The following is a 16,744-nucleotide window of genomic DNA, read 5'->3' as shown; positions in this document are numbered from 1 at the left end:
GGGGTGGACTATGCAGCACCGGCGGAGGCGCAGCAGGCAGATGACGAGATGTCCAGCTACAGGACCGCAGTCTTGGGTTTGCAGCTGCAGGACTTTCTCATAGGCCCAGGTGATAGGACCCTCCTGTGCGACGTGGCTACCGGCCACCCTCGCCCCATCGTCCCGGCAGCCTGGAGGCGGTGAGTTTACGACTCCGTACACGGTTTGGCGTACCCATCTATCAGGACAACCGTCCGGCTGGTCTCCAGCAAGTTCGCGTGGCACGGACTTCACAAGCAGGTCAGTGAACGGGCCAGAACGTGAGTGCAGTGCCAAACAGCCAAGGTGCAGCGGCACACTAAAGCCCCGCCGCAGCAGTTCCAACCCACCCACCGGAGGTTCGACCACATTCATGTGGATATCCTGGGCCCCCTACCAGTGTCCCAAGGAGCGCGGTACCTCCTAACTATGGTATACCAGTTCACGAGGTGGCCAGAGGCGGTCCCGCTCACCGACACATAAGCCAATTCCTGCGCCCGAGCACTGATCGCAACCTGGGTAGCACGCTTCGGGGTACCGGCCCACATCACCTCCGACAGAGGCGCCCAGTTCACCTCCAGCCTGCGGTCGGCTGTGGCCAGCCTGTTGGGAACGCAGCTACACCACACTACTGCCTACCACCCACAGTCGAATGGACTGGTGGAACGCTTCCACCGTCACTTGAAGTCGGCTCTCATGGCCCGCCTGAGAGGACCTAACTGGGTGGACGAGCTTCCCTGGGTCCTGCTTGGAATTCGTACAGCGCCCAAAGAGGATCTGCACGCCTCGTTGGCCGAGTTGGTGTACAGCGCACCCCTGGCCGTCCCGGGAGAGTTCATACCAGCCCCAAGGGGGCAAGAGGAAGAACCCTCAGCAGTCCTGGACAGGCTACGCGAAAGGCTTGGCAACCTGGCCCCTGTACCGACTTCACAGCACGGACGGACCCCGACCCATGTACCCAAAGACCTGCAGAACTGTAAGTTTGTGTTTGTACAAAGGGGCGGACACCGGGCACCGCTACAGCGGCCATACGAGGGGCTATTCAAGGTGATCAACAACAACGGGTCCACGTACGTTCTGGACATTGGGGGAGAGAGGAGGTTTTCACGGTGGACCGACTCAAACCAGCCCATGTGGACTTGGCGCAGCCGGTCGAGGTTCAGGCACCGCAGCGCAGAGGCAGACCTCCCAAACAGAGGCTGATCCAGACTCTGGACATTGGGGGGTGTATCGCCGGTTCTGGGGGTGGGGGGTTATGTGGCGACCCACTTTCTGCGCAGGCGAACCGGCTCTCAAGTAGCCAGCGCGCAGGGGGAGACTTTGATAATGCACCTCTGACGTCATTTCCGCCTGGACAGGGCGGGCGCTAGGGATTTAAATGCCAGCGCCGCGAAGTTTGGATAAACTAGTCTCAAAACAACTTACCGACTGCATGTCGTTATTTCAGCGCTGTGTGTAGCACATCGCTACAGTAATTAAATTAAAAAAGTAGTGCAAGAACTGAAATAAAGGACATTGAGTTAGTGTTCATGGGTTCAATGCCCATTCAGAAATCGGTTGGCAGAGAGTAAGAAACTGTTCCTGAATCATTGTGTGCACCTTTAGGCTTCTGTACCTCCTTCCTGATGGTAACAAGAGGGCATGCCCTGGGTCGTGGGGGTCCATAATGATGGATGCTACCTATTTTTGAGGCACAGCTCCTTGAGGATGTCTTGGATACTACAGGGGCTAGGACCCATGATGGAAATTACTAATTTTACAACTTTCTGTAGCTTTTTTCTGATTCTATGCAGTAGCCCCCCCCCCCCCCCCCCACCGCTCCCATAGCAGATGGTGATGCAGCCAGTCAGAATTCTCTCGACTGTACATCTGTAGAAATTTTGGAGAGTGTAGGTGATATATCAAATCTCCTCAAACTAATGAAATATAGCCTCTGTCTTGCCTTCTTTACAGCTGCATCGATATGTTGGGTGCAGGTTAGGTCCTCGGAGATATTCTCCTGCCAGGGACTTTAAATTGCTCACTCTCCCCACTTCTAACCCCTCAGAGTTGGTTTGTGTTCCCTCATCTTACCCTTTCTGAAGCAACAATCAGCTCTTTGGTCTTACTGACATCGAGTGCAAGGTTGTTGCTGTGACACCACTCGATTAACTGGTTTATCTCACTCCTGTACACCCACTCGTCACCATCTGAGATCATGCCCAATGGTTGTATCATCATCAAATTTATAGATAGCATTAAAAACAAAGGTCATATAGAAATAATTAAACTCAATTACTCATGTTCTCAGCCCACACCACTTTGACCTTTCATTTAAAGAGCTTTTAGATTAATTTTTCAAAAATTTGGCATTGCAAGATGGGTATATTTTACCCTTTCTATCGTCCCTGAGAAGGCAGTGGTGACCTGCCTTCTTAAACCTCTATAATATTTCTGGTGAGGTTTCTACTGGGGAGGGAGTCCCGTTGTTCAGACTGAACTGTAACGAAATAGAAGGGGGGAAATGCAAATTAGGGATTCGTGTGAGTGAAGAGGCTTCTGCAGGTGCCTGACAAGATCAGGGCTGTGAGAATAACCTGGGCAAGTCGTCACTTTGCCTGTTGTGCGTGTTGCACAATGCAGTGAAGCTGAAACACACCCTTCTCAGTTTGCTGTTTAATTGCGCTGCACCATGCAAACAACAACAGGACTGCAAACAGTTGTGACTGCAAACAACAGGATTGCAGAGTCCCATCTGGTCCGGTTACCTCTGCCCATTACTTGTAGTTTCATTACTTTAGCATGTTGTGGTTCTGAGCTGCAGCTAGACCAGGTGTTGCCTCAGTTTTAGATATTCTTGTACTGCTCCCAGAGTACCTCATAGGCAGTCAAAAAACAAAGACTCTTCTCAGAGTGGCTGAAAGCCTCTATTAGAGAAACACCTGTACCTAACACAGTTTGTATGGACTGGGTTGTTTGTGTTTAACTTGATTCTACTTTGAACCACCAGAACTGCTTTGACTCTGTCCCATTTAGTGTGGTAAGTGTCACAGGGCTGGAGACAGGACTTTTGTCTCCACGAGGACCGTGCTGTGATAATATATATCATTGCTGTCATGAACAAATGCATCAAGGCACAAATAGATTGCAAGGCCTAGAGTAGACATGGAGAGGATGTTTCCAATAGTGAGAGAGTCTAGAACCAGAGGGCCCACCCTCAGGATAGAAGGTCATCAGCGATAAGGAGGAATTTCTTTAGCCAAAGGGTTGTGAATCTGTGGAATTCGTTGCCACGGGTGTATAGGCCAAGTCATTGGGTGTATTTAAAGTGGAGGTTGGTTGATATTCCTCTGCCTTTTCCCCACACCCTTTTAATGACCTTCCTAATTCTTGATTAGTCAGGGCGTCAGAGATTATGGGGTGAAGGCAGGAGAATGTGATTGAGAGGGAAATAAATCAGCCCTGATGGAATGCAGAGCAGACGTGATGGGCTGAACGGCCTAGCTCTGCTCCTGTCTTACGGTCAGGTACAACTTGGAAGGCGTATGATTGGAAGAGACAAAGTAAATCTGACCAGCTCGAAGGAAGCTAGTGATCATGATGACATTTTACCACAAACTGATGTTATGACTTTTTCAAATTCCACATTACTAACACAGCTGCTGTGTTGTTTTGTGAACTGCTTCATGAATTGAATCACTGCCTCACCTCCAGGCTCTTGCAGATTCTTTGCATTGTCTTGATCTGCTCTCCCACCTAACTTGGCGTCACTCGGCCCGAAACGTCGACAGTGCTTCTCCTTATAGGTGCTGCCTGGCCTGCTGTGTTCCATCAGCATTTTGTGTGTACCAGAAAACTTGGTCCAGTTCCACCCAGCCAAACCATTAGAGAAAAATAAAGCCTCTATGCTTGAGGTGTTGGAAGAAGGCGCCTTGAAGGAAGTAAAACCTGTTCCCACTTTGAAACCACGATGTTATTGTGTAAACTGAAAGGTCTGGCTCTCTGCGTTCCAGTGAGATACAGACCTGTGGGTCTGACTGCAGTTCATCATCTGATGGAGAGGGTCAGTTACTTTTCCAGTTAAATACATCAGTTTGAACCAGCATTTGTGAATTTAATCCCTGCAAGGTTGGACGCAGGGCTGGTTCTTGGTGATACCTCTGGGATGGTTGTCATTTGCAGATTGGCTGATTACTAAAGCCTGGATTGTGCAGAGATTGCTGCATGCAACCTGCCTGAGCTTCGATTTAAGATGACTTGAATTAATTTTACTGACCAAGGAAAGTTGGAAGGGAACTTTAGATTAAATTTGCAGGATTTGTTTGGAAGTTCAGCGACTTTGTTTGTGCAGGAGACGACGTGCCAGGAGTTGAGGAGGGGCGTGATGAGAACAGTGTATTGCAGTGTACAAAGATTAGCGTAGAGGGGGACCTTTACATGTGTACGTTTGCCTTAATTGTTCATTTATCTTTCCAGGGGGTCGAATCTACCCGGTCTCCGTTCCTTATACCAGCACACAAGGAACTCTGGGGAAAACCAGCGTCACACTCTCCCTGGTGATGCCATCCCAGAATCAGATGATGAACGGTAATCACAGCAACTCGACAGGGGACGAGACCACACCCACACTGACAAACAGGTATGTGTCCTGAGGACAGGCGCACGGTACTGTGCAGGTGAAGGCAGCTGTAAGTGTTTGCAAGGTCGAAGCTGGGTGTTGCTCAGGAAGGGAGAGAGAGCAGGCTCTGGCCAGAGGACAGATGACCACCTTTTGACTCGTCTCAGTGCCAAGTTGAAATATCCAGAGATGTAGAAATGGTGTTGAACTGGTGCTGTATTGTGGGAATGTGGCTTGATGATCGCAGCGCTACGTTGGTCTGTACCGAGGCTCCGCAGTGGGAACTCTGGATGTCACCCTCTGCTTTGACCCCAGCCCCAGCACACACCATCACTTCTGCCAAATCACTACCTTGTTTCTCATCCACCTTGACGTTCCCACCTGCCAGAAGCTTGACTGTCTTCCCCTCACAGCATTAGCTCCATTTGTCCACTTGTTCCCCACCTGCCTCCCTCCAGCTCCTGCCCAACACCAGTTGCACTGCGACAGACTTCGTGGTGGGTGCTAAGTGACTTTTGGTGTTAGGTGTGAGGTGCGTTATGTCACCTTCTGCTCAGTCAGCAGAATTCCTTCCCTAAATCATGTTAATTAATCAAACAATTCTTCTGTTGATTCTGTGGCTTTAACGCACACTGGTTATTCCAGATTAACTTATTTAAGTTTGTTAGTCTCTGCACCTGCTGTGGTAGCTTTTTAATCTATGTCCAGATCACAAGTGTTCCTCTGTAAGTTGCTCGCTCCAGGTCCTCATTGCGGACTGCTGCAGGTGCGGTGTCTGCCAGGGAGGTGTGAGCACGTTGCAGATTCAGCTGTGTGCTCACAGTTTGGGAACAAGGGGCCTCAGTAGCCTCTGATATGAAACAGCCGTGCTTCCTTTCAGAGCAGAGGGGGCTTGGAAGGGATTTAATGGAGATGCTTAAAGTCATGAAGAGTTTAGATAACTAAAAGGACAGTTAATCCAGTGGCTAATGGTTTAAGTTGTACTGTGGATCCTCTTGTGGACGCCATAATGCTGGCATACGACTGACCACCTGCTTTCTTTGCAGCCAAAGTCCAACGGCCACGTTGCAGTCGACCAACACGCACACACACAGCAGTAGCTCCAGCTCGGGTGATGGGCAGGGCCACCTGTTCCACCGGCACCGGCTCCCTCACACCCTTCAACCTGACCAAGACGGCCGCGTCGAGCCCTACGTCGACTTCTTGGAGTTCTACAGACTCTGGACTGTGGACCACAACGAGCAGACCCTTGCCGGAGTCCAGTAGGTGACTGGCCAACACTGCCTCTGGCCACGGTTCAGCTGCTGAGAGCCTCTGGGTTGTGACATAAAGCGAACCCTGCCTCATCAGCTTTCCATGAGTGACTGGAGCTGAACATCAGCCAAATCTTCAGGACTAAACGACAGCAGCTAACCATGGCTGTGGTCAGGGCACCAGAGCCCTGCAGATGGAAAGGAATAGCTGAATGTGTGTGCGTGCTAGGATTGGGCCAGGTTCATCTGTGGTGACCTTCACAACCAAATAGTTTGCCTACTTTATAAGCTGTGACATGATGATTGGCCCATGAGATGCAAAGCAGCTTCCAGGGAACAGATGACTGCGGTCGCTTAACTTGAGAAATCTTCTGATGAACTCTTAAGTGCTGGGTGTGTGTTCAGGAGGTGATATAAATTCCTGTTCTTAGATCGATCATCCTAGCAAGTTTTTAAACTGCTGGTCTGTGCTATCAGTGGCTGCAGTCAGTATCCCAGGCAATGAAGCTACGAATAAAAGACGTCGTCCTGCCACTCAGCCAGCCTTTCCTTGTGATCTTTATCTGAAGGGGACGTGGCACGTGTCCACAAGCATGTGAATGACTGGGGGGTTTGTAAGCAGAATGTTACAGTCAATGAATTTTTAAAAAAATACAACCGCAGGTACTGGAAACCTAAAATAAAGAGTTAAAATGCTGGAAACGCTCAGCTGGTCAGGCAGCCTCTGTAGAACAAGAAGCGGTTAAGGACTCGGCCTCAAAGTTCTCCCATTAGTCATTTAACTAGTGAAGCGCAACCTATCCCCACGGTATTTCTGGCGTCGCCCTATCACAAGTATTTACTTTGTCTTATCCATCCCTTCCCCCAATGTAAAACTTTTGTTTTTACCCAGTTCTGACGAATGATTTTTGACCTGACACTTTAACCTTGTTTCCCTGTGCACAGTTGCTGCTGAGCTGTTTTCAGCATTTTCTGCTTTCATTTCTAACATCATCGTGTTTGTTTTCAGTTTCAAGGTCATGTGTATCTTTTACAGTTATCGTCTGTTCCGTCTCCTGGCTACTAATAGAAGATTTTCTCCTACTGTTGTGTTTCATCACAATGGTACAGTGTTAGCTGACTAGGATGAGGAATTGTTAGCAAAATTTTTTGCAGGGTAACTCTGGGGTGTGGTGCAGTGTGTGAGGACTTTGTGACTGTGAACAAAGTCACTGGGAGACGCTGTTGATATAGAAGTCTTTATTCAGCACACAGCAGGCATCATACTGGTGAAACTCTTGCAAGAAAAGGCTTCCTAAGCTCAAAGTACATCACATTTTATACCGTTAAGATCAATGGTAACTGGATATAGTTTCAATAGTTACTGTAGTGTTCTCGCACAGGTGTAAAAGAACTCTGAACTAAACACCAAGCATAAACCAATCAATGAGGCGGTCCCAGTAAGATTAACCGTTTACTGTTCACTCTTCCACATTAACATATGGTGAAAACTGTTGATAAAACAATACAAAATATATGCAGTATTTGTTTCCTTCTTGACATCACATTTACATCATAAATACTTGCAAAAGTAAAACTACAACTACTATATTACATTAAAGTGCAACATACAGTCAGAATCTACCTATGCCATCGACTGGCTTTAAATACACTTCAACACAAACTATCCGCAACTCTTTAAATAACAAAAAACATAAACTTTATCAACCATCATTACTTTTAACAGAATCAGCGTTAGCATTTTTAATTCAACATATCGATTATCTCATGAACTTACGGCGTTGCTTCACTAATGTTTCTAGTGCGTAGAAAGAAAACTTTTCTCGCGCTGATCCTGCACACACATAAGCCCCCTCCTTCCAGTTTCTTGAAACCGATATTTTCCCACAAGACGCGGCGAAACCAGGTGTGACGTCATCGCATGCCGCGATATATCACAGACAACAAATTTACTTTAAACAACCTTAACTTTAACTAGAAAACGATAACAAATGAATTACTAAAGCGAAAATATAATAAACTAAACAGATGCCTTAAAGGCAACACAGTTACAATGACATCATTTACTTCAATACTTTGGGTTGACAATGCTTCATTTAAGTTACGTATAAGTTTCAGACCCTGAGTCTTCACACCATCACACTAGATGCCCTAGATTGAATATTAATTGTGTTGCCTCTCATTCTTGCATGTGCACATCTCAGGTCAGCAGGCATTTCCTGGTTTACAATTGACCCCAGTCTGCAGCTCCAAGAAGACCATTACTCTGAGTGGCATTTGAAGTTCAACCTGCAACCCACATTCAGATCTGAAGACTGGTTGATTTTGAAATTAATGTTTTCTATATGCCATAACTGCAGAATACGCCCTAACAAGGGCACAGTTGCGAGAAAAAGTTTGTGAACCCTTTGCAATTACCTAGTTTTCTGCATTAATTACTTACAAAATGTGGTCTGATCTTCAGCTAAGTCACAATAATTGACACAAACAATCTGCCTGAACTAATAATGGCACAAACAATTGTACTTATTGTCAATACAGAGTACACCATTTAAACAATCACCGTGTAGGTTCAATAAAGTTTGTGAACCTCTGGGGTAATGCCTTCTACAAAAGCTATTTGGAGTCAGGTGTTCCAATGTGTGGGTTGTAGAGGTCCCCTGCCATATAAGGACACACAAAGTCAGGTTAATGATAGAGCCTGTTCTTCTCAAGAAAGATCTTTATGTGCATTGATTAAAACAACTTTCAGAGGACCTTAGAAGAAGAGTTGTAGAGATGCATGAAGCTGGAAAAGGCTGCAAAAGCATTTCTAAAGACCTGAGTGTTCATCAGTCCACAGTAAGAGAAATTGTCCACAAATGGAGGAAATTCAGTATTGTTGCTACTCTGCCTAGGAGTGGGCGTCCTACAAAGGTCACACCAAGAGCACAACATGCAATGCTGAAGGAGGTGAAAAAGAACCCAAGGTAACAGCAAAAGACCTGAAGAAACCGCTAGAACTTACTGAAGTCTCTGTTCATTTGTCCATTATAAGGAAAGCTCTGAACAAGAAGAGTGTTCATGGAGGGACACCAGAGGAAACCACTGATCTCCAGAAAAAAATTGCTGCACGTCTCAACTTTACAGAAGACCATCAGAATGTTCCACAACATGTCTGGGACAATGTTCTGTGGGCAGATGAGACAAAAGTTGAACTTTTTGGCGGAAATGCACACCATTATGTTTGGTGGTGAAAGGGCACTGCACACCAACACCAAAACCTCATCCCAACTGAAGTATGGTGGAAGGAGCATATGGTTTGGGGCTGTTTTGCTGCCTCCGGGTCTAGAAAGCTTGCAATTGTTGAGGGATCAACGAATTCAAAAATTGTATCAAGACGTTTTACAGGAGAATGTCAGGGTAACAGTCCATCATCCGAAGCTTAATAGAAGTTGGACGATGCAACAAGACAACAATCCGAAACAGGAGTAAATCAACAACAGAATGGTTTAAAAAGAAGAAAACTTGTGTTTTGGAATGGCCGAGTCAGAGTCCAGACCTCAACCCAATTGAGGTGCTGTGGCATGAAGAGGGCTGTTCATGCAAAGTATCCCAGAAATATTGATGGACTGAAACCGTCTTGTATGGATGAATGGTCTAAAATTCCTCCTCGCTGTGTGCAAGTCTGATCAGCAGCTACAGAAAGCATTTGGAGAAGGTAATTGCTGCTAAAGGAGGTTCTACCAGTTATTAAACACATACATTTTCCAGCCTAGATGAATGATTAAACAATGTGTTCAGTAAAGACATGAAAAGTACATTGTGTGTTTAGGCAGATTGTGAGTTAGATAACGATCAGACTACATTTTATGAGTTTTATGTAGACCACATTAATGCAGAAATTGCAAAGGATTCACAAACTTTATCTTGCAACTGTATTCGCGATTTAAGTAGTGGTTGCTATATATTCTGGTCAGTGCAGTGGTGTTTACACTGTTGGTCACATGATCTTTCTGTTTTAGTACTTGCTAAATGTCTTGGGGTTGTTGCAGGAAGTTTCTGCATGTGGCTGCGTTTGGAGTGAAGTTAATTCACACTGGTATAGCATGGTGAAACCGCGCCTTGCTCCTCAGCTGAGCGAAGGTCTAAGAATGGAGTTGTGCAGACTTGTCCTGTTAGTGGGCTTGTGCAGGTTGGACTGGAGCAGGCTGTTGAAACTGTTGAGTCAAGGTCAAGAAGACCAGTCCATCCAAGGCGTGGACTAGTTCATGCCAAGAAATGAAATCACATGCAATGTTTACTGGTCTGGTGCAGACTAGTGTGGATCGGTAACGAGAGACATACAGATTAAAGCAAGGCAGTGCAGCCAAAGAGTTAGCTGTAGTTAATTGGAAGAACACGTGGATGGGTCTAGATGTGGGCAGGCAATAGCCAATACTTAAACAAAAAGCGAGATTTAAAAAATTCCTCAAGACACACAGATGTGTTTTTAAGTTATCGATTAACTTATCCCTGAGAGTGGTTAAGTGGGCAATGAACCATAGGGGAGCTGATGGATATATGAGGCAGGCTACGGGGGAAAAGAGAACCAGATTGCTCTACTGTGAGACCTGATGAGCTGAATAGCCTCCTCCTATACCAAAAATCCAACAAGAAATTGGATATATCTATAGTTTACGAGGGAAGTTCACAAAAAAAGGCTTAAAAATCGCTTGAAATAACAGGCCTGAGAATTGAAAGAGCTTAACGCAGCATGATAGCATAGCATAACACTCTTACAGCACTGATGACCCCCGGTTCAATTCCAACGCTGTTTGCAAGAAGTTTGTACATTCTCACCATGCCCACGTGTTTCCTCCCACGTTCCAGAGACATACAGGTTAGTAGGTTAATTTGCCACATGGGTATAATTGAGCCACCAAGCAGTATCTCCAAATAAAAATAAATACAATTTAGCAAAGGAGGAACAAAAGAAATCTGAAAAGGCAAGCTAGGAGATAAATGTAAAGATGAACAGTTAGGTCTTCTTCAGTGAAGAGAAACATAGCTCCTTGCAGACATAAGGGGCATTTATTATAAGGAATGAACAATGGCAGAAGAATTCAACTGCTTTGTGTTTATCTTCACAGAGGAAGTCAAGTTCAGCCAGCAATACCAGAGATCGAAGAGTTTAGCAAGTATGTGGAACTAAGAAATAAGCATTTATACATAAAATGTGAGAGCGCTAGTGAGACTGAAAACTGATGATTCCAAAGACTCGATGATCTACATGCCAAAGGTTTGAAGTAAGCAGTTACATAGATAGTCCTCTAATTCTCACTTTACAAAACTACCAATTCTGGAATTATTCCTGCAGGTTGGAGGATGGCCAATGTGATCCCAGTGTTTAAGGAAGGAAGGAGACAGAAAGCAGGGAACTTTGAACTTATGGACTTTAAGATCAGTTGCAGGAATGATGCTGGAATCTCAAAGTATTTGAGCAGAAACAGCATGGAGTTAAAAGGAAAATTTCATTTGTCTACTCTGCTGGAGTTATGGCGTAGATAAAGGGAAAACAGTTGACACTGTGTGTTGGATTTTCAGAAAGTTTTCAATAAGATGTTCTAAGGGGATGGTCAGCAAATTTAGATCACTTGTGCAGAAATGGATTGGCAATTGGTTGTGGACAGAAAACAGATTGGGAATAAACAGACGCTGCTCAGGCCGTGGGACTGTCACTGGTGGGATACTACAGGGATCAGTGCTGGGGCCCCAGCTACTCTCATATACAGTTCTGCAAACGTCTTAGACATCTTAGACATATGTGCCTAAGACTTTTGCACAGTACTGTACGTCAACGATTTAGCTAAGGGGACCAAATCTCACATTTCCAAGGTACAAAACTAGGTGGGATAGGGAGAAGGGGGGTGTTATCAAGCTGAATGAGTGGTCAAGAACAAGTGATAAGTTATTAAGTGGACAGTTAAGTATGTTTTGATAAAATAATATTAAAAGGACCTGTGTGTCCTTGTACAGAGCGTTGAGAGCCAACGTGAAGGTGTAGAAGATGATCAAGAAGGGAAATGGCCATTATCACAAGAGGGCTTGAGAACAAGAATAGGGATATCTTACTGCAATTATATTTGGCCTTGGTGAGACTTTGTATTGTTACGAATGTGACGCAACTCTGAGGGGCCAAAGGGTACAAAGTCGCCCCCTCCTTTTTGAGAATCGCAAGATCGCTATTAATTCGAGTCTGGGACCCAGGAAATGAGAGAGAGACGTCCAGAATACACAAGGTTTGGAATGTGTCCTGACCTCAGCGAAACGGAACCACTGATAACGGCCATTGTCTCGGAGACGGAATTGTGTATTGAGTACTGTACTATTCATTGAAACCCCTCGGGACAACCAGAGTGGGCTGGTTGAGGGATTGCATCATCCCAACCTGATTGACATCTGAGACCCCGTGAGTAAGGATAAAAGAGGGTCTGGGGAATAACCCCTTTAGACGCACCAGGAGAAACGCTAGAGATCCCGTGACAGCGTTTAATAGCGACAGCCAGTGGGGGCTCGTGTGCGTCCTCCCTTGCCAGGGTGGCGGGCTCATCACGGAAGAACGGCTTAGCTAAAGGAGAGGCCACAAGTGAACGGCCACACCAACGAGACTCCGACGGATCGAAATCATAAAAGGAAAGTCGGCAAGTTTTTCTCCCAAATCTCTCTCTCTCTCCCTCCAACCATTGCAACCCAGCGGTCCCCAAAGGCTGCAGCCTGCATGAACTGAGTGAACTTTATATTTCCCTCGGACAATACATTATCCCCTAGACAACGATAGAGCTTATATCTTATTGATTATCATTATACCCGCACTTCTAGATTTAGTATTGATGACGTATGTTATCTGTATATTTGCATTGATATTATTTTTGTGTATTTTTACTAATACTGTTAAAAATAGTATCATCAGACTTCAATGGACGTCTCCATCTTTGCTGGTAAGTGACCCAGTTACGGGGTTCGTAACAGTATTCTGTACAAATCTGGTCTGCTTACCTTTAATGAGGATATACTACCACACAGGAAGTGCTGCAAGTACTCAGTAGTCTGAATCCTGAGATGGTGGGTTTGCGCTGTGGAGAGATTCTCTAGCATTCAGAAGAAAGTGAAGTGATCTCATTGAAGCTGTAGAGCTGGAGAAGCAGGATGCAGGGAGGATGTTTCCCGTGGCTGAGAACTGAAGAACCAGGGGCTATGGGCTCAGAATAACAGAGGACCAATTAACAGTCAGGTGAGACAGTTCTTCAGTCTGAGAGTGGAGAATTTTTGGCATTTATTCCTCTGGAGGACTGTGAAGGCTCAGTCACCAAGTTCATTCAGAGCAGAGATTGATTGATTTCAGGACATTAAGGGAATAGAGGCATTAATTGATCGAGATATCAGAGTTATTCACAACATTAGTCACCTTCTGACATTCTCAGTGCATTTTTCATTTCTCACTTGGCACAGAAATATGAAGGTTTCTCTCACCACCTCATCAAACTGACTTTCACTTTGACTTTGAGATTGGGCTGCATGGTGGCACAACAAGTTGCTGCTGTTACCTCACAGTAACAGGCCCCCACTTGCACCCAGACCTCAGGCGCTGACTGTGGAATTTGTATGTTCTGCATTTGGGGTAACTTACAGCAGCTATTCAATTTACCAGCACGTCTTTGGGGTATGGCTGGGAATGGAGCACCCAGAGAAAGCCCATGTGATCACAGAACGTGCAAATTCCACTCACACCATGTGTTGAACACAAGTACTACAGCTCTGTCCACTATTCCACTCCATCGCCCTACTTGTGAGATTACCTAACTTCCTGTGTATTCCAATTTGCAAATTTCTTCATGATTCCCCTCTTTCCTTCTTGGTCCTTACCCTAAACCAATGCTTTCCTGTTTTAGACACTTGTGCCTTGAGGAAAGGGTACTCGCACTCTATGCCCCTCTCTATTCTCACTTCTGTTCATGCACCTCATAGTAGTGTATATCTCAAATAATTCCCACCCCTGTCCCTTAGCCTCCTCTGATCCAAGGAAAAAAAATAAAACACAAGTAAAACACTTCATCTCATGTTATGTCATGATAGATCTCTGCACCCCCTCTAATGCAACCATACACTGTATTTCCTGTAGTGGTGACCAGAAGTACACACAGTTCGCCAAATGTGGCCAAAGAATAGTTATATAAAGCTGTATTATGATCTTCATGCTCTTGTATTGTTTGCCCTGGCTATCGAAGGCTGAAATGGGATCCTAAGATAGATACACTGAGGTCTGTTTGTTCTTCAGTGTCTCCGGCCATTCACTGTGTATGTTCTACCCTTACTGGTCCTCCCAAAATGCATCACTTTACAATTACTCAGATTAAATTCAACCTGCCATTACTCTGCCCAGTTTAGAGTCATAGAAAAGTGCCGCACAGAAACAGGCCCTTCAGCCCATCCAGTCCATGCCAGAACCATCTAAACTGCCTACTCTCATCAACCTGCACTGGGACCATAGCCCTCCATACCCCTACCTATCCAAACTTCACTTAAACATTGAAATCAAGCTTGTATGCACCACTTGTGCTGGCAGCTCATTCCACATTCTCACAGACCTCTGAGTGAAGCGGTTTCCCCTCATGTTCCCCCTAAACTTTACACCTTTCACCCTTAACCCATGACCTCTGGTTGTAGTCCCACCCAACCTCAGTGGAAAAAGCCTGTTTGCATTTACCCTATCTATACCCCTCTTAATTTTGTATATCTCTATCAAGTCTCCTCTCAATCTTCTACATCCAAATGAATAAAGTCCTAATCTATTCAATCTTTCAACCTTATTTACATCTTTCCCACAGGTTGGTGACCAAAGCTGCACACAATACTCCAAACTACGCCTCACCAATGTCTTATACAACTTGCACATGACATCCCATCTCCTGTACTCAATACTGTACTTTGATTTATGAAGGCCAATATACCAAAAGCTTTCTTTATGACCCTATTCCACCTGTGACATCACTTTCAATGAATTATGGACTTGTATTCCCAGATCCCTTTGTTCTACCTCACTCCTCAGTGCCCTCCCTGTTCACTACATAAGACCTACCGTGGTTGGTCCTACTGAAGTGCAAACTCACGTTGCTAACTCGTTAGTATAACTTGCAGCCTAAGACTACTCTCCTCATTATCAATATTGACACCTGCAAACTTACTGACATACCTTAACAAAATCACATGAGTGTCTTTGATTAATCATTGTATTTCCAAGTGTACTTTAAACCTGTCCTTACCATTGACATCAGACCGGCTCCTCTGTATCTACGTAGGTTACCCCACCTTCTGTTCTTGTATAAAGTTAATGCATATGCTCTCCTCCAGGTCAACTGAGTTTAAATTCCATGACAGTATTCTCTGACTTAGCCTCCCACGGCAACCTGGTCAGGATTTATTCACCTATAACTCCACTAAGCCACATTTAATAACATTCTAGACTTACACTGGACTAATCCATCAAGTTGTCTAACTACAATGGCCTCTCTACAGTGAATACGGGTGAAGAGTATCAATTCAAAATCTCATCTACTTCCCTTAATTCCGTTCACAGATTCATCCCGAATGGACTTTATCTTTGTCATTAATGTACTTATATAAAAATGTTTAGGAGTTTTCCTTAGCCTGCTCCTTCAAATATTCTGTGCCCCTTCTCTGCCCTGCTAATGTTCTGTCAGTTATCCTAAACTACTTACACTCTTGAAAGACCTCACATTTCCAGTTCTCTGTATCTGCTATATGCCTCACTTCCTTCCTTTATCCAACCATTGATATCCAATTTCCATGGACTTGCTGTCCTTACCTTTCTTCTTCATGGGAACACATTGGCCCTGATCTCTCACTATTTCATGTTTAAATTACTCCCCCTTATTGAATGTAGATTTACCTTTGAGTATTTGCTCCCAGTCCAGATTACCAGGTCCTATCTAATGATGTTGACCTTTGCAAGATCAATATTAGCCCACCATTCGCAGCACATGTCCTGCTCTTGTTAATCCTTCCAAGATGCATCACCTCACATCTTCCAGATTAATTTCCATCTGCCATTTCTCTGCCCAACTTACTAACTTGCCAATTTAGATTCTGTGGTCAATTGCTAGCTTCCTAGTTACAAACTTTTATCTGTGAATTTGCTAGTCATTCCTTGTACATTGACATTCATGTTTGTTAATGTATGTAACATAGGAAGTATCTAAGGACAGGTTCTTTCCAATCACAAAACCAAACCACCTCCACCACCCTTTGCCTTCTATCACCAAGCCAGTTTAAAATTCAATTCACCAAATTCCCTTGGGTCTAACTTGTTTTTGGGCCAATCTCCTGTGGTGTTTTATCAAGTTCTTGAATGGTGTCCCTGTAGCCATATGCCCTCCATTCTATTGAGCAGTTGTGCTCTTTCTGCTTACTATGCCAGTCTCAGAACTTCATCCAAAAAAAAACACTCCAGATTATCTTGTGTTTCCTCAGAACTAAAATTGTCCGACCTGGTAATATCCTTAAATTACCTGTCCATGCTCCAATAAGTAATAAAATTTCCTGTAAAATAGACGTAACTATCAGCATTGCTCTAGCTGTAGAAACAAGAGTTTATTTAATGTGACCACCTTACCTTTATTGTCTGTCTTAACCAATAAGATAGATATTCCTTAAGCAACACACATAAAATGCTGGAGGAACTCAGCAGGTCAGGCAGCATCTATGGAAAAGAGTAAACTGTTGACATTTCAGGCTGGGACCCTTCTTCAGGATCCTCTAATTTTGTCCATATTCCACCACTTACTGCTGTCCTTCTCTGCGTTTTCCCTCCCCAAAGGCTTCATGCTTCTCTGGATTG

At 44.8% G+C, this 16,744-nt stretch overlaps 1 protein-coding gene across 1 annotated transcript in view; it reads left to right on the top strand.

Annotated features, from left to right (window-relative positions):
• The window catches only part of tab1 (TGF-beta activated kinase 1/MAP3K7 binding protein 1), a 57,345-nt gene extending 50,775 nt beyond the window's left edge, over nucleotides 1-6,570 (top strand). Inside the window, exons 10-11 of the mRNA XM_073033874.1 lie at nucleotides 4,474-4,636; nucleotides 5,662-6,570. Of these exons, the coding sequence (XP_072889975.1) occupies nucleotides 4,474-4,636; nucleotides 5,662-5,881 (383 nt within the window). The 3' untranslated portion in view covers nucleotides 5,882-6,570. The remainder of the gene's footprint in view (nucleotides 1-4,473; nucleotides 4,637-5,661) is intronic.
• Nucleotides 6,571-16,744: the final 10,174 nt, after the last annotated feature.

Source organism: Hemitrygon akajei, chromosome 31 (genome assembly GCF_048418815.1).
Source record: "Hemitrygon akajei chromosome 31, sHemAka1.3, whole genome shotgun sequence".
In the NCBI taxonomy this organism is placed as follows: domain Eukaryota; kingdom Metazoa; phylum Chordata; class Chondrichthyes; order Myliobatiformes; family Dasyatidae; genus Hemitrygon; species Hemitrygon akajei.
Note: the sequence above shows the minus strand (reverse complement) of the source record. Positions and strands in the feature narration are given on the sequence as shown.